Source organism: Dama dama, chromosome 20 (genome assembly GCF_033118175.1).
Source record: "Dama dama isolate Ldn47 chromosome 20, ASM3311817v1, whole genome shotgun sequence".
Classification (NCBI taxonomy): Eukaryota; Metazoa; Chordata; class Mammalia; order Artiodactyla; family Cervidae; genus Dama; species Dama dama.
Window position 1 is genome coordinate 26,355,904 of NC_083700.1, and position 16,529 is coordinate 26,372,432.

At 39.4% G+C, this 16,529-nt stretch overlaps 2 protein-coding genes across 11 annotated transcripts in view; one reads left to right on the forward strand and one right to left on the reverse strand.

The window, feature by feature from the left end:
• The window catches only part of WDR3 (WD repeat domain 3), a 39,307-nt gene extending 38,705 nt beyond the window's left edge, over positions 1-602 (reverse strand). For 2 of the 3 annotated variants that reach the window (XM_061121038.1, XM_061121036.1), the window contains exon 1: positions 473-602. The gene's annotated coding sequence lies outside the window, so the exon portion shown is untranslated. Of the gene's footprint in view, positions 1-242; positions 293-472 lie in introns of those variants that run through there. The other variant, XM_061121037.1, reaches the window with a different exon arrangement.
• The window catches only part of GDAP2 (ganglioside induced differentiation associated protein 2), a 78,191-nt gene continuing 62,043 nt past the window's right edge, over positions 382-16,529 (forward strand). For 4 of the 8 annotated variants that reach the window (XM_061121039.1, XM_061121044.1, XM_061121045.1 and 1 more), the window contains exons 1-3: positions 382-576; positions 9,685-9,927; positions 11,594-11,733. In XM_061121039.1, coding sequence (XP_060977022.1) covers positions 9,752-9,927; positions 11,594-11,733 — 316 coding nt within the window. In that variant the 5' untranslated portion in view covers positions 382-576; positions 9,685-9,751. Of the gene's footprint in view, positions 577-756; positions 1,809-3,151; positions 3,225-4,624; positions 4,716-9,684; positions 9,928-11,593; positions 11,734-16,529 lie in introns of those variants that run through there. The other 4 variants (XM_061121041.1, XM_061121040.1, XM_061121042.1 and 1 more) reach the window with 4 other exon arrangements.

A 16,529-nucleotide genomic window follows, 5' to 3' on the forward strand; every position in this document is an offset into this window, starting at 1 on the left:
GCATCTTTTAAGCGAGCCCTGCAGGCGACGGTCAACCCGCTCTACATCTCACCGGTAAACCTCTGGCGTCCGGCCGCGTCCTCCCGGGACTCATAGTAATCCAGGTGCTCCTCTACCCTCAAGACCGGCCCCAAATCCCCCTGCCTCGTCTGCTGCTAGGACCACGAAGGCCTCTGCTGGGACCAAGCAAATCCGAAGAGCCGAGCAAAGGCGTTCGACCGCAGCGCACCTACGGTACCTACCTGGGCCTCCACGCGGCTCGGAGCAGATTAAACCCGCCCACCGAACCCACCCCTTCCGGGTCCGCTCACGGACCCTCTTCCGCCCAACGTTCCCTTTGCCTTCTGGGGGAAATGACGTAAGAGCCGGGCCCCGATTGGTGAGCACTAGCCGGGAGCGGAAGGCGGTGTTTCGCAGCTCACGGCTCCTGCAGCTGGTCATTCCAATCTCTTGGGACTTTGGCTCGTCTTACCCGCCTAACGCCTGGCAGGGGCTGTCCGGCGATGCAGCTCGGCCGCTTTCCACGAGGAACTTAGCCCGTCACGCTTGCCGCCCGGATGGAACCGCCGGAATGCTGTGAGAGGCGGGACGGAGGCCGGGAGGAAAGGCGGGGCGGAGCGGGCCGGGGGCGCGGCGGGCGGCGCGCGGGACTTGGCCCCGGCTGTGGGTGCGGGAGGAGAAGGCTGGTTCTGTCCGTTCTCTGCAAAAAAGAGCCTGCTGCTTTTCTTGCTGCTGTTGCTCGGGCTCGTCTCGCCTGAGGCGCTGTCAGGGACAAGTTACCCACCAGACGATAGAGGGTAGGCAGAGCCAGGCACGGGGAACAGTGCTGCTCGTTGCCCCCGGGGAGACACGCGCCCTGGGGTGCAGATGAAATTGGGCGGCCGGGTGCCCTGCTGGTTGTAGCCCGAGTCGAGGCTGTGTGGTCGTCCGTGTGGACTGGGCGTTCCACGAATCGAGAGCGGTTCGAATCAGGGCTGAGCAGGCACCGAGCCCAGGATGCTGAGTTGTCTGGATCCCCGCAGTCCCTGGAGTGACATTGGTCTGGCTTTCGGTTTCCGCTCCTTGGCCGCAGGAGGGGGAAGTGACCAGCGCTGACTCCTCCTTGCTTGGTAATTGAGGTTTTAGGTGCTCTGTTACCAAGTGGGAATTAGCTTTTTTCTCTTGTAGTTTCGTCCGATTTATTCTTGGGCTGCCTAGAAGTCTTCTGCACAGGAAGGAGTTCTGATGTCTGTAGCTGTGGAAAATTAAAGTTAACATAGAGCTATATAAAATAAGACTGTCCCTTCACTTATTGTACAGGATAGCTTCAGCCAGCCTAGAAATTAGACTTTTACCTATATTATCTGATTTTCTTCAGGCGTCTCTTGAGTTTTTAAGACATGTTCACCTAGTCTGTCGTTTTCAAGAAAATTGCCATAGTAGAGAATGGATACGATCAGCCTGTAAATTAGATGTAAAAGTGTAGATGTTTGAAAGAAGCTTACTGTGGGTTGGATGAATGAGAAGGGAAATAATTGTAGCAATAGGCTATTATTTCAGTAAGTGTGATGAGGAATGGAGCCTTTAGGTGAACGTGTATGGGAACCTGGGCTTCCCAGGTGGCGCTAGTGGTAAAGAACCCGCCTGCCAGTGCAGGAGACTTAAGAGATGTGGATCCCTGGGTGGTTAAGATCCCCTGGAGAAGGAAATGGCAACCCACTCCAATGTTCTTGCCTGGAGAATCCCCATGGTCAGAGGAGCCTGGCGGGCTCCAGTCCACGGGGTCACAAAGAGGCGGACATGACTGAAGCGACCTAGGACGAATCGAGGTATGGTTAGTATGTCTTAAGGTGATGTGCATTATATTACATACATGAAAATGTATTTGTATATATGAGAAATAAATGTGCTTCACTAGTCTAGATTCAGTCTCGATGATACCCTTTGGATTATCTGATTCTAAGAAATCTATTTTACAGTTGTGTAAACTGTTGATAACTAATGTAAATACTAAATAATTTTGTCTATAGACATGGAAATGTCTCTTAGATGTTTGGTTTTGCCTCATATACTTTGGGTTCAGTATTCTTGATCTATTAATGTACCTGATTTATGGGCCTCCCTTTATCAGCCATCTGGCAGGTTCCTTTGTGAGTTAAAAATCTTAAACCATGTTCATTTTTGTATATGAATGAGTCATGATTTTCTCTCTTAAAAATTAATGTTATATATTATGGGGAGGGACAACCACAAATAGAAAAAATAATTTTAATAAAAGTTGTTTTAAGATCAATTATGAATGAGTGCTAAGATAATGCATCTTGTAAATTCCGAATACACCATTTCAAGAGCATAAACTTAGTTTTCAAAGTTTCAGAATTGCTCAATGTATTAATATTGTAACTGAAACATAGTGAAGTTCTTTTAATATAAAGTTGGTAGTACTAACTCACCATTGGAACTTGTGCTTTGGCTGGTTTTGAATGATGGTGTTAGATTTGACCTGGGTCACTGACACAGCTAGAAATATTTTTGTTATACTGTATTTATTGTTGACATAATTTGCTTCCATTTGTTCTTTTGTCTAAAAAACTCATTCTTTCTATTTGCATAGAATGATTCTTAAATATAATAGATTTGGTGCTGGAGTAGGGGTATTGTGCAGAAGTATCTAATGTATCTTGAAATTTTAAATATTGAAATACAAAGACATAAAGAATAGTAAACCTATAGTTTATGCAAAAACAGTGAAATGGAGCTGGTAATTAGTGGAGATCAAAAGCACGGACCAGCAACTCTTTGTACTTTTATACAGGCCTGTCTAATCAATGTAAGCACTTTGAAAAAAAAAAAAAGACAGATTTGGAGTTCTTTTCTCTTTTAAATGATATAGTTTTCTCCTTATTCAGGCAAAATATCGGGTTTTTTTGAGACCCGATGAGAACATCTAAGATGTTCTGCCTGATTCTGCCCTGTCTTAAACATTAAAAATCTGATCTCTCTAGCCAATCCAGTTATTCTTATAAAGCTCTATTTAGAGGACTTCTTAAACTAGAAGATGACAAGATTTTGAGAAAAAAGACAAGCTACACTGTAATAAGAACTATTTATACTCATTACAAATGTGAATTATAAAAGATACATTGTGAGTTCTTTTTATCCTCATCGACAGGTACTGAAGACAACCCTTAAGATACTATGGCTAAGGAAGTAGGTCTGATTCTGGAATCTTCTGTTTGTTCTAGGTAAACTTTCAGATTCTGGTACATAAAAGTCTTGCTTCAGGAGTCTTTTTACTAAGGTTTTGTGTTTTCTTATGAACTTGTTTAAAAGACAGAAATGATCAATTGATTTTCGGTAGAAAGTCCCGCTCTTCTTTAATGCTTTCCAAAATTCTTTGTGTGTGTGCTCAGTCGTGTCCAACTCTTTGAGACACTATGGACTGTAGCCCACCAGGCTCCTCTTGCCATGGAATTTTCCAGGCAAGAATACTAGAGTGGGTTGCCATTTCCTACTCCAGGGGATCTTCCTGATCCAGGGATCAAACCCGTGTCTCCTACACTGGCATATGGATTCTTTACCACTGCGCCAGCTGGGAAGCCCTCTGAAATTCTGTATACAGCTGTAGATTATTATAGCCTTTCTCTCCTCTTTCCATCACCTGAGCACTCTGTATTCTTTTATCAGTGGGATTGCTAATTGAGTCTGGAAAACCCCTCAGGTTTATTTCCAGATCAGTGCTTGTATGAGCTCATGTACTCACAGTTTGGTAAAAGGGTGTTTATCTGTCTCAAAGGGGTCTATGACCCCAAGAATGTTAAGAAGCCCTGTTCCTGCAGGATCAGGGATCAGTTTGTCCTGACTAGCTTGGCTTTGCTGCTCCTTTTGCTTTATTGCCAAGGTGTGTGTGTTGAGGGAAGGGGGATTTAAATCTCTTTTTAATGAGAAAAATATGTTTCTATTTAAAGACTTAACTGAAAAAGAATTCACCCTTTGTTAAATACCATGACAGTTTCATATAATGCCATTAAACTTTGCCCTGCAGTAAGAGCTCTGAATATTTCTTACTACTCATTTATAGTATACTGACAAGATGTGGTTAGAGATATAGGAGAACCACCAAAGTGTATTATCAAAGAAGATAATAGAGTTTCAAGGAGGGAATAATAAATAGTAGATGAAGCTAAAATTTAATTAAATTAGCTCTTGGACTTGACATTTGGAGAATTATTGTTGACCTTGAAGAAGCAGGTTTAGTGTTATTACAAAGATGGAAGCAGAACTGCAGTGGGTTAAGTACATGGAGGAAAAGAAAGGAGAGCTGTGAAACAGATGACTCTTAAAAACTTAAATGGTGAAATGTGGAGTTTGTTGGTATTCTGAAGAAATGGGTAGGAAAAAAAAATTGGAGTAGGAGCCTCAGGGGAAGGAGAGATCAGATGTTGTGAAGGGAAACTCGATGTTATTACCTTCCCTTAGAAGAGATCTAGTCAGGTGCAGTAAAAGGCTTAAATGAAGGTGATTTGGCAAGCTTAAAAGTATGAAATACACTGAAAATCCCTTGCAAGTTGAAAAGAGTGAATGAAGATAGAGACATTTTGATTTGTAGAGAAGTTAATTTGAACAATGACTTCTCTTTTCTCAGAGCATCAGGAAAAGAAGGGAGGCAATGTGATATGATGTAATGGAAATGGCATGGGTTTTATTGTCAGCTGGTCTTCAATCTGGATCTCAAGGTACTACTTACTAGTTCTGTTACCTTGAGCTGGTAATTGAATCTCTGGTTCTTGGGCCCCTCATTGTAAAATAAGAGTTCTAATATCTACTTTGTGGGATTATTGTAAAGATTAGAAAGCGTATTTCTAACAGATCTGATACCTTGTGGCTCACCATACCTTCCATAGTGGCCTTCTTTCGTTTATTTAGTGTTTTAGGCTTTTTGGTACCTTAAGGCTCCCAGATGTCTGCTTTCTGCTCACTCTAGAACTCTTCTGCTACTTTTGGTCTCAACTCTCACTTTCTGAAAGAGACATTCTCTGCTTCTTCAGCCTAAAGAGCCTCCCCTTCTTTGTTGTAACAGTATGTATTTATTGCTATAATTATAAGTTTCTGTGATTTTTGTGGAGCTGTCTTTTCCACTAGAGACTCAGCACTTAACAGTGCTTGAATGAATGAATGCCTGGGACATAATTGGCAAATAAGCATTTATTACCTCACAGTTTTTATGGGTCAGGAATTCAAAAGTTGCTTAGTCGTGTGGGTCTGGCTCAGGGTTTCTCATGAGGTTGTGGTCAGGATGTCAGCTGGGGCTGGAGGATGCAAGGTGATTCATTCCTGTGTCTGGCCGTTGACGGTGGTTGTTATCAGGAACTCAGTTTCTCCACATAGGGGCCTTTTCATGAGCTGTGTGAGTGTGTCCCCACATCACAAGAGCTCACTTCCCCAGAACAGGCAGTCCAAATGAGCATGGCGGAAGCCCCAATATCTTTTATGATGCATCCTTGAAAGTCACACACTGTTGTTTCTGCAATGTCCAGTTGGGTACATTGGCCAGCCTTATTCATAAGGAAGAGGTCTACACAGGGGCATTCATATCAGAAAGCAGGTATCACTGAAAGACATCTTGAAGGCTGTCTACCACGGATGCTGTGTGGAGTAGCATAGTCATCCAAGAATGACTCAGACAGTTTTCTCTCAGTGTTGATGGAGGGCCCAGCTGACACAAGAAAACATGCATTTGTTTTGACAGCAGAGAGAATAATTTCTGATTTTTCTTTCCCTAGTGGCACAGGAGCAGAATCAGAGAAAACAGATGTTGGGTTGATCTAGGTGTTTTAGGGATTAACAAATCATTATAAGGGCAGATAAATAAGAGTGTATCTTAATTCAGCAGTTTGTGTCTGGTTTATCTGGTGCTCACTAGGGAATCTTTTGACAGCGTGTTGGTCTTTGCCACATGTGAAAACATCTGTGTCTCAACAATGGTGCAGATGATTTTCATATTGACTGACAAGGTTATAACACGTAGCATTTATTGCGCCTCACTTTGTGCCAGGTGGTCTGCTGTGCAATTTTACAGATGATAATCATTTAATCCTCAAAAAGAATTGTCATTCTAACTCTTTTAGAAATAAGAAAACTCTGGTTCAGAGTCAAGGATAATGTAATTATTAAGTGGTAGGTCTTAGACCCAAACTCAGGCCTTCTGATAAGAGAAGTGTGAAGTGTTAGTCAGTCATGTCCAACTCTTTGTGACCCCGTGGACTATAGCCCACCAGGCTCCTCCATCCATGAAATTCTCTAGACAAGAATACTGGAGTGGGTAGCCATCCCCTTCTCCAAGGGATCTTCCCAGCCAAGGATCAAACCCAAGTCTCCCGCATTGCAGGCCGATTCCTTACCATCTGAGCCACTGGGGAAGCCCAGAGCCCAAGCTTTTACCAACCTACTTCTACCTCAGAGTGCAATTTCATGTGGAAATTTTTACCTTAAAGTACTAAATAAGCTGGATTCAAAATTGTATTATATGTACTTATCATAGAAAAAGGTAGGAACTACATCAGATTTTGAAAGTTTTTTCTCCCCTTTTTGGTATTTTTCAAGTGTTCTATGAGTATTACTTAGAATTGGAGAAAAACGTTAAAGTAAGTGGTTTTGTCCTGTAATTTGACATTCAAGTTTGCAAAATGAAAGTAAATTTTTAATGAATTTTTTAATATTTTGGTTAAGTGTCAGCATGAGTCTGTCACCGAAAACCTGGATAATTTTTGGAAAATATGAATTTCTACAGAGTGTCATTGTGTTGAACTCAAGGCAGTTAAGCCATAGATGGTGAATATAGCCTCCACATTTCCTCTATTCAGTTGTCCAGTTCCAGGCTGAATACTTGTGAACAGATCAACAGGACTTGTGGTTGCCTCTGGTTTCCTCTGGAATAGGAAATGGCAACCTCCTCCAGTATTCCTTCCTGGAAAATTCCATGTACAGCGGAGCCTGGCAGGCTACAGTCCATGGGGCTGCAAAGAGTTGGACGTGACTGAGCACACACATACAGGCACACATTCTACTTTCAAAGGCTGATTGGACAGGACTGAACATCAACTTCCAGATAGAATTTTTTTTCTTTATTTTAAAATAACATAAAAGCAGTACTTAATAACAAATGAGAATAATCCTCTGATACAAAATTGGGCTTCCCTGGTGGCTCAGACGGTAAAGAATCTGCCTGCAATGCAGGAGACCTGGGGTCAGTCCCTGAGTCAGGATGATGTACTGGAGAAGGGAATGGCTACCCACTCCAGTATTCTTACCTGGGGAATCCCCATGGACAGAGAACCCTATGGCAGGCTACAGTCCATGGGGTTGCAAAGAGTCGCACACAGCTGAGCGAGTAACACTTTCACTACTTTCATAATCGACAAGACCTTCCTGAAATTGTTATATAAATGAGCACATTTCCTCCCACACAGTGTTGGTACAGGAATTAGAACATTGTATCAGATCTGTAGTTCATTCCAATTAGTATCCCATGTCTCTCAGCAAGAAACACCAAGAAATTAGGTATAGAAGGGCATGCTTGTTTTCCTTGACTCTTAACGAACATTAGGATCATACAGAAAAACTTCTGAGGAAGTTCACAGACCAGCTGTCATTCTCTAATCATCTGTCTGCTCCCCTGTATGTACAGTGTTACCAGCAATCTTTCACTTACCATATGCACTAATTTTTAGTCCTACTCCATCTTTCAGTAGCATTTAACCCTGGATGATCCTTCTTGAGCATTCCATCTAAAGTTGTTTTCTTCACTTAGCTTTTATGTTTCCACACTTTTCCAGATCTTCCTTCCATTCTTATCAATCCTTTTCTATCTTTCTCTCTCTCTTTTTTTTCTTTCACTTTTCTTCTTTTCCAGCCTCCAGATTTTGCCTTAGGACTGAGTCCTTGGATCTTTTCTTTATTTGCATTCTCTATCTCTGTGGTCTTGCCCGGTTCCCATAGGTTTAAATAGCATCTATATGCTGAGACCTCCAGTTTTACAAATTTAACCTGATTTCTTCTTTGAGCTCTAGCCTCAGATAACCAATTGCATGTCTAATACAAATACTTGAGCATATAATGGGCATTTCAAACCTAACACATGCAGAAACATAAAGGAAAAAAGACCTTGATTATTACTCCACCTGCAGCCTACTCCAGTCTTCTTTTTCTCTGTAAATAGCATTACCATGTTTGACTGCTCAAGCAGGATATCTAAGAGCAATCTTTGTTCTTTTCCCTCACCCCTCAGGTGCTTTTAGAAGGTCTTGTTGACTCTATCTTCAAAATTCATCCAATTCTAACCATTCCTCACCACCTTCATCGCCATCTCAGCTGGATCACTCCACTTGTTTTCTCATGGTCTCTGCGTTTACTCTTGCCCCCACTCAGTTTCACTGTAGCTAGAGTAATCTTTTCAAATATTATTTACACTGTCATTATCTTTACAGGGATCTTCTAATAGCTTGCCCTTATTTGTGTTAAGATCTAAACCTCTTATCATGACTTACAGACTGATTCATCTGACCTTCCCTTGCTCACCAACTTCATCACCTGCTACTCATTATCTAGCTCATTCTACTCTAGCCAGACCAGCCTCCACACTCTTCCTGGAACAGAGTACCTTCCCTCCTGCCCTTTTGCCCTTTGTACTTGCTATTGCCTTGGTCTGGCACACCCCCCTAGAGCTGTACCTGGCTTGCGGTCTCACTTTATTTAGCTCTCTGCTCAAATGCCACCTTTTTCCTCGTAACACTTACTGCCGCCAGCCATTCTGTTAGACACCTGCTGCCTGCTTGTTTTTCACGTCCTTTCAAGGAAACATGAGCTCTCTAAGGGACTGCTTAGGCACTGCTCTGTCTTATTCACCGGTGTGTCCCCAGTGACTAAAGCAAGGCTTGACACCTAACAGATGCTTCCACAGATTTATTGAATGAGTGAATCTACCATTTTACTGAAACCGCTGTTTGACTTACTGGCAAATGAAGTATCCTTTTCTCATGTTAAATTTCCCATGAGCTCTTTGTGGTACTTGATGCTGTGTGTCTTCCTATCACTCTTCTTTTTTAATTTCTACATTTCTGGACAACCAACCTCCTACCACATCAGTGTCTCATACCCTATATTCTCTAAATCATCAGATCCTGTTAAGGCTTCCTTTGTATGTTGCCTCACAAATCTATGCTTTCCTCTCCTCCTCCTTCTCTACATAGTTCAGACCTTTGTTATCTCTTACTTACCTGATTGCAGTAACCTCCCTTCTTCTCACCCTCCACATTAGACTGAACTCTTTAAGTTGTACATATTATTTGTCTTTGTATCTCTTGCAACATCTAACACTCCCCTCACCCTGCCAGTAGCAGACACTCAAAGAATGTTGAGTGAATAGTCCTGTGTTTCTGGAAAGTAGAACTGGTGGGCCATGTGATTATTTAAATGACTAATGCTTTGCAAATAATTATATTTAAATAATCTCTCTTTCTTTCTGTTTTTAAGAAAACAGTAGTAATTCATTGTTGTACATTTGATTTTTTAATGGACTATGTAAGTGACTATAATCACACAATGTCCTATTGGAGCATTTCACAGTAGAGTTTTGTTTTTTGCTCTAGTAGAAGTAAAGTAGTATCTGTGCTTCTCTATTTAAATGATTCTTTCTTTTCTCTTAAGCTAAAGTCTCCAGTGAATATTGAATTGCTGAGAAATTTGGGAGAAGACAAGCTGAAGTTTCCATTCCATGGATCCCTTGGGTGCACCTTCCCAGTTTGTGGATGTGGACACACTGCCAAGCTGGGGGAACTCTTGTGAAGATCAATTAAATGCTTCTGAGATTGCAGCTGAAACATACCAGGAAGAGACTATTAGATCACCTTTTCTTTATGATAAGGATATCAATGGAAAAGTGGTTCTTTGGTAATTCCTTGTTTAAATCATATCATGATATAATACTCTCATAATTTCTTCTAAATTCTTTTTTTTTTATAATTTTTTCTAAACTCTTTTTGTAAAGTCTCTCATTATTAAAATATTACTTTTCGTATACATTTACAGCTTTACTGAGACATAAGTGATATACAATAAACTGCACTTAAAGTGTGCAGTTTGTTAAATTTTGACATGCATACACCTGTGATCCAGTCATCAGAATCAAGATAGTGAATATATTTATCACTCCCAAAAGTTTTTTGTGTATCTCTTAGTAATCCCTTTCTCCTGCTCCTCCCTGCTTCTCCATCCCCAAGCAACCATTCATCTTTCTGTCACTATAGATTAGTTTGCATTTTCTATAAATGGAATCACATACTTTTTTTTTTAGTCTCACCTCTTTCGTTCAGCATAATTATTTGAGAATTGAGCTATATTGTTGCACGTATTGGTAGTAGTAGTACACTTCTCTTTATAAAAAACTGTTTTTAAGAGCTCTTTTTAAAAAAGCTTCATTGAGATGGAATTCATATATCATACATGCGTGCGCAATCACTTCAGTCATGTCCAACTCTTTGCAATCCTATGGACTGTAGTCCACCAGGCTCTTCTGTTCATGGGATTTTCCAGGCAAGAATCCTGGAGTGGGTTGTCATGCCCACCTCCAGGGGATCTTCCCAACCCAGGGATCGAACTCACATCTCCTGCATCTGCTGCATTGCAGGTGCATTCTTTACCCACTGAGCCAACTGGGAAGCACCAATTCATATATTATACAATTCACCAATTTAGATTGTACAAGTCAGTGGTTTTCAGTACATTCACAAAGTTGTACAACCATCACCATGGACAGTTTTCATCAACCCAAAGTCCTGTACCCATTAGCTATCACTCCCTTAAGAAAGGGAGTCACATCTCTTAAGAAAGAAGCAAGAGAATGGCATAATGGTTTTGTGAATTTCAAGGTTTTAGCACTTGTATTCAAGATCTGATATGGTATATTAGCCTTTCTGAGGAACAACTGTTTTTTTTAATATTGCTCAATCTTGTGAGCTAATAAATAAATGTACCCATCCCCAACTTTCTGCTCCAGTCAACCACTAATCTACTTTTTATCTCTAGATTTGCCTGTTCTGGACATTTAATAAATGGAATCAATTGTGATATAGCATAACGTTCTTAAGATTCATCTGTGTTTTAGTATGAATCAGTAATTTATTCCTTTTTACGGCCAAGTAATATTCCATTGCATGGGTGTACCACATTTAGTTCATCAGTTAGGAGATGGACACCTGGGTTGTTTCCACTTTTTGGCTATTAGGAATAATGTTGCTATGTTTAAACTCTTTAAAAACCACCTACTTACAGCTCTATAAGACTTCTGTTACAATGTAACAGGCATATGGAAGAAGCCACTGAGTGACATGATAGTTTCATGGGTTTCACAGTTGTAGCACTTTCCATTCAGGATCTGTCTGAGATGCCTTATTAGCATTTCTGAATTAGGACAACTTTTTAATATTGCTTAAGTTTGTGAACTAGTAAAACCAATGTTGTGAAGGCAGTGAAGACAAAATGTTTTGAAAGAATCAGAAACTAACATTCTTATCTGCCTCCTCTTCCCCACACTTGCTTTTAATTATTGTTTCCTCAGGAAAGGAGATGTGGCATTACTGAACTGTACGGCTATTGTGAATACCAGCAATGAAAGTCTTACGGATAAGAATCCTGTGTCAGAAAGTATCTTCATGCTTGCAGGGCCTGATTTGAAGGAGGACCTCCAGAAACTTAGAGGTAAGTGAACTTTCTTAGGTCTGTTAGTGCTTAGGAAGCATATATTTTGATGTTTGAAGAAGTATGGTTTTCATTCTTTTGTTATTAAATTACGGCCTATGATAAACCCACAATGTGTTAATGCTGGGACCTTTACTCAGTAAAACTCTGTCGTGTACCTGAATTTTAAAATGACAGTTGTCATAGCCAGTTAGATCTTTGGTAACATTTTCTTGGCTGTATATTGTCTTGCACTGATAAGCCTTATAAAATGACTGTGCTTTGTCTAAACTGAAGCTTTTTTTATTGAGTTTTGATATTGACAGAAATTTTTACATACCTTCTGGACATAAGAGCGTTGCACTTTTGTAATGAAATTGAATTACTGGCAAAAAACCAAAGTGCATTTTAAGAGCAAATACATTCTGGATTAATTCTATACTTGCTGTTTTTGTTTGTTTTAACCAGAATATTGTTCTTCTGGGAATATTTCTTTGGAATTGGAAACAGGAGGAATCTTGTTTACTTTATTTGCATTTATTTTCTTAGTTTGCCAACCTGGCAACTTTTTGTTGTTGTTATTTGAGTGCAAAGAATATTGTGAAATTTAGTCATCCCATTTTATAAAAAATATTTATGAAATAAAGCAATGTTTCTTAAAATATAAACAATAAATCCCATCTATATAAAAGTCTTCATTTCTTAGACCACTGCCATTTAACACTGACTATTGGTTTCTAACCTAACAAAGATATTAGAATTTGAACAGGAACATTTATAATATTGACCATGAAAGAAGGGATAGAGAGAGAAGAGTTAGATTATCTGATCAAGAAACTAAATTTTGACTGTGAGGGGGGAAGTGGGGGAAAAGCCCTCAGTTTAACTAAAAGCATGATGCCATGAGAAACATGCAGAAATTGCAAAATGTATTAGGGATAAAACTAAGTTCTTTGAAAAGAGTAACAGAAACTGGTCTGGAAAAATTCCTGATGGCCTCTGTGTGTGTGTGTGTGTGTGTGTGTGTGTGTGTGTGTGCGCGCGTGCGTATTCTCACTAGCATTTTAAATCTGGACTTATGACTTTTAAAAAAATAAAATAATGAAATTTAAGTTTACAAAATAAAAACTCAATTTTTAGCAGCATATCTTTGGAGAGTCTTCAAGCTGGGGTTCATATTATAACTCTGTCCTTGACTGACCATGTGACTTAAGACTAGTTACTCTGCCTCTGAGCATCAGTTTTCTTATCTCTAATATGGGGATGATGATAGTAGTTCCTGATAATAATCCTTACCTCAGTTCCTGACACATAACGAGAGCTCAATGAATACTTGAAAATGGAAAAAATTATTATCATGAAAAATAAATTATGTAATGGATATTAAATGCTAGGCACATCCTAAGTGTTCAGTATTATATATGGTGCTAGCTACACTCCTCAGTTGTATTGCTTAATGAATCAGTGCCAACCTGGAGAAAGATTATCAGTGATGCTAAATACTTAAGTCTGTCCTCTTTTTTAATATTTTTAATAACAACTCAGTAAATGATTACAAAGTATGACTTACCAAATCTGTAGATGATAAAAATGGTAAGAGGAGTAACAAAGGAGAGACGGTAGGTTATAGACTAAAGATTCTTAAATATCTGAACTGACTAGAAGTATGAGCCAAAAAATGGAAAAATTGACAGGGATGAATATAAAAGTATTGCAGTAAGTTTAAAACATTAATTACCCAAGTTCAGAATGGGAAAACGCAATCTAACAGCTTTTCTTAGGTGAGAATTTGCTATCTCAGTAAAATGGCACTATCATCATCCACTGCATTTTTCATGCAAAAATCTTCAGGGTTAACACTTTGCTCTTTCTTTTTCCCCACGTCTGTCATTAAGCCCTAAATCAATCTTGAATCCCTTGTGTTACCACTGCCTTCATCCTCGCCTGTGCTGCCTTATCCCCGTCTGGCTTGTAGTCATTGCCTTCCTCCCAACTGGTCTCCCTACATCCATTTTTTTTCTTAAGTCTGTTTTCCACATACAGGAAGTATTTTCTTTTTAAATTGTAAATCCCTTCTTATTGCTCCCCTGCTTCAGACCATTTAGTGGCCTCTCATTACACTTAAAATAAAATCCTGACTCCTTATACTGGTCTCCAGGGGCTTGCAAGATCTCACGCACTCACTTCCAGGGCCCCTTTTACCTTCCTCAGTGTGCTTGAACTAAACTGATCTCCTGCTGCCTTGTTATCCAGCTCCTTTTCAGGTTTGCATGTACTATTGTTTTCTCTTAATTCTTAACGCTTATTCTTAAGTCTTTGCTTACATCTCTTCCTCAAAGCACTGTTTTCTTTCAGAATTGATCATTCTGCCCATGGTATAACTTCCAGCCTTCAGTACTTCTCTTGGAGCTCTTAATTCTAATTTTATGAATTGTTTATGTAATGATTATGTCCCCATTAAACTTTGAACTCCATGAGGACAGGAACTGCATATCTTACTGTCCTCTGTGTTCCCAGAGGACAAGTACCAGTACCAAGAACAGTAAATGCATCCTTTCAGTAGCTAATAAATAAATGAATAGATGTTCCCTGGGATTTTAACTTAGACTCCGAGGTGATAATGCATCATTTCTACTGAAAACACTAACAGTATCAGATGCATCACTTTATAACATCACAAGTGAAGGTTTGTTATCAGCTTAAAATAGACAATTATATCTATAAGATGTTTGATGTAATCCTCATGATAACTACAAAGAAAAAAACCTATGACAGATACACAAAAGATAATGAAATCAAAGCATACTAGTTAAAAAAAAAAGCAATACAGTAAGAGAGGAATAAAGGATAAAGGACATAAAAAGAAAAACCCATAAAACAGTTAGCAAAATGACAATAATCACTTACTAATAATAATTTTAAATGCAAAAGGGCTGAATTCTCCAACTAAAAGAAGGAGTAGCTGAAGGATTTAAAAAAAAATTCCAACAATATGCTGTTTACAAGAGATTCACTGTAGCTTTAATGACACATACAGGCTGAAAGTGAAGAGACTAAAAAAGATAATCCATGCAAATAGAAACCAAAAGAGAGTAGGAGTGGCTATACTTATATCAGATAAAATAGACTTCCTGTCAGAGTTGGTCAGAAGAGACAGAGGTCACTATATGGTGGTAAAAGGATCAATTCATCAAGAGGATATAAGAGTTGTAAATATGTGTGCATCCAGCATTGAAGCACCTATGTATCAAAGAGAAATATTAATAGAACTGAATGGAAAAATAAGACAGCAATAGAGTAATCATTGAGGACATCAGTACCCTACTTTAAACACTGGATAGATCATCCAGACAGAAAACTAGTAAGGAGACAGCAGGCCTGAATAACACTATGGTCCAAATGAACCTAACAGACATGTACAAAAAATATCAGAATACACATTGTTCTCAAGCATACATGGGACATTCTCTCTGGTAAATTATATTAGGCCACAAAGCAAATCTTATCAAATTTAAGAAGACTGAAATCATGCAAAGAATCTTTCCTGACCACAATGGTGTGAAACTAGAAGTCAATAACAAAAGGAAAATGAAAAAAAAAAAATCCCAAGTATGTGGAAATTAAGCACCATACTTCTGAAAAACCATTGGATCAAAAGGGAAATCAGAAAACTATCTTGAGACAAAAAAAAACAAAATATGCCAAACTTATGGAATGTAAAAAAAATTTTTTTAACCCAATTATAAGAGAAATTTATAGCAATAGATGCCTACATTAAGAGAAGAGAAGAAGCTGAAGTTGAACAGTTCTATGAAGACCTACAGGACCTTTTAGAACTAGCACCAAAAAAAGATGTCCTTTTCATTATAGGGGACTGGAGTGCAAAAGTAGGAAGTCAACAGGCAAATTTGGCCTTGGAGTACAGAATGAAGCAAGGCAAAGGCTAACAGAGTTTTGCCAAGAGAATGCACTGGTCATAGCAAACACCCTCTTCCAACAACACAAGAGAATATGCTACACATGGACATCACCAGGTGGTCAACACCAAAATCAGATATTCTTTGCAGCCGAAGATGGAGAAGCTCTATACAGTCAGCAAAAACAAGACTGGGAGCTGACTGTGGCTCAGATCATGAACTCCTTATTGCCAAATTTAGTTCCTTGGACTGCAAAGAGATCCAGCCAGTCCATCATAAAGGAGATCAGTCCTGGGTGTTCATTGGAAGAACTGATGTTGAAACTGAACCTCCAATACTTTGGCCACCTGATGCGAAGAGCTGACTCATTTGAAAAGACCCTGATGCTGGGAAAGATTGAGGGCAGGAGGACAACGGGATGACAGAGGATGAGATGGTTAGATGGCATCACCAACTCAACAGACATGAGTTTGGGTAAACTCTGGGAGTTGGTGATGGACAGGGAGGCCTGGTGTGCTGCAGTTCATGGGGTCACAAAGATTTGGACATGACTGGGCGACTGAACTGAACTGAAGAAAAGAAAACAATCTCAAACAGCCTAATTTTAAGCCTCAGGGAATTAGGGGGAAAAAAAAAAAGATCAGTCTAAACCTATAATTATCAAAGGGGGATGGAAATAATAAATATTAGAGCAGAAATAAAAGTTAGAAAATAAACAGTTGAAAAAAAGCAATGAAGAGTTGACTTTAAAACTAAAAAAATTAAAACAAGAAGAAATGTTTATCCAGACTAACCAAAGAGGGAAAAAGGACTCAAACAAAAGTCTAAATGCAAGTGGAGATGAGTATCACAGCTAACACTGTAGAAAGACAAAGGATTATAAACAACTAGTATGAACAG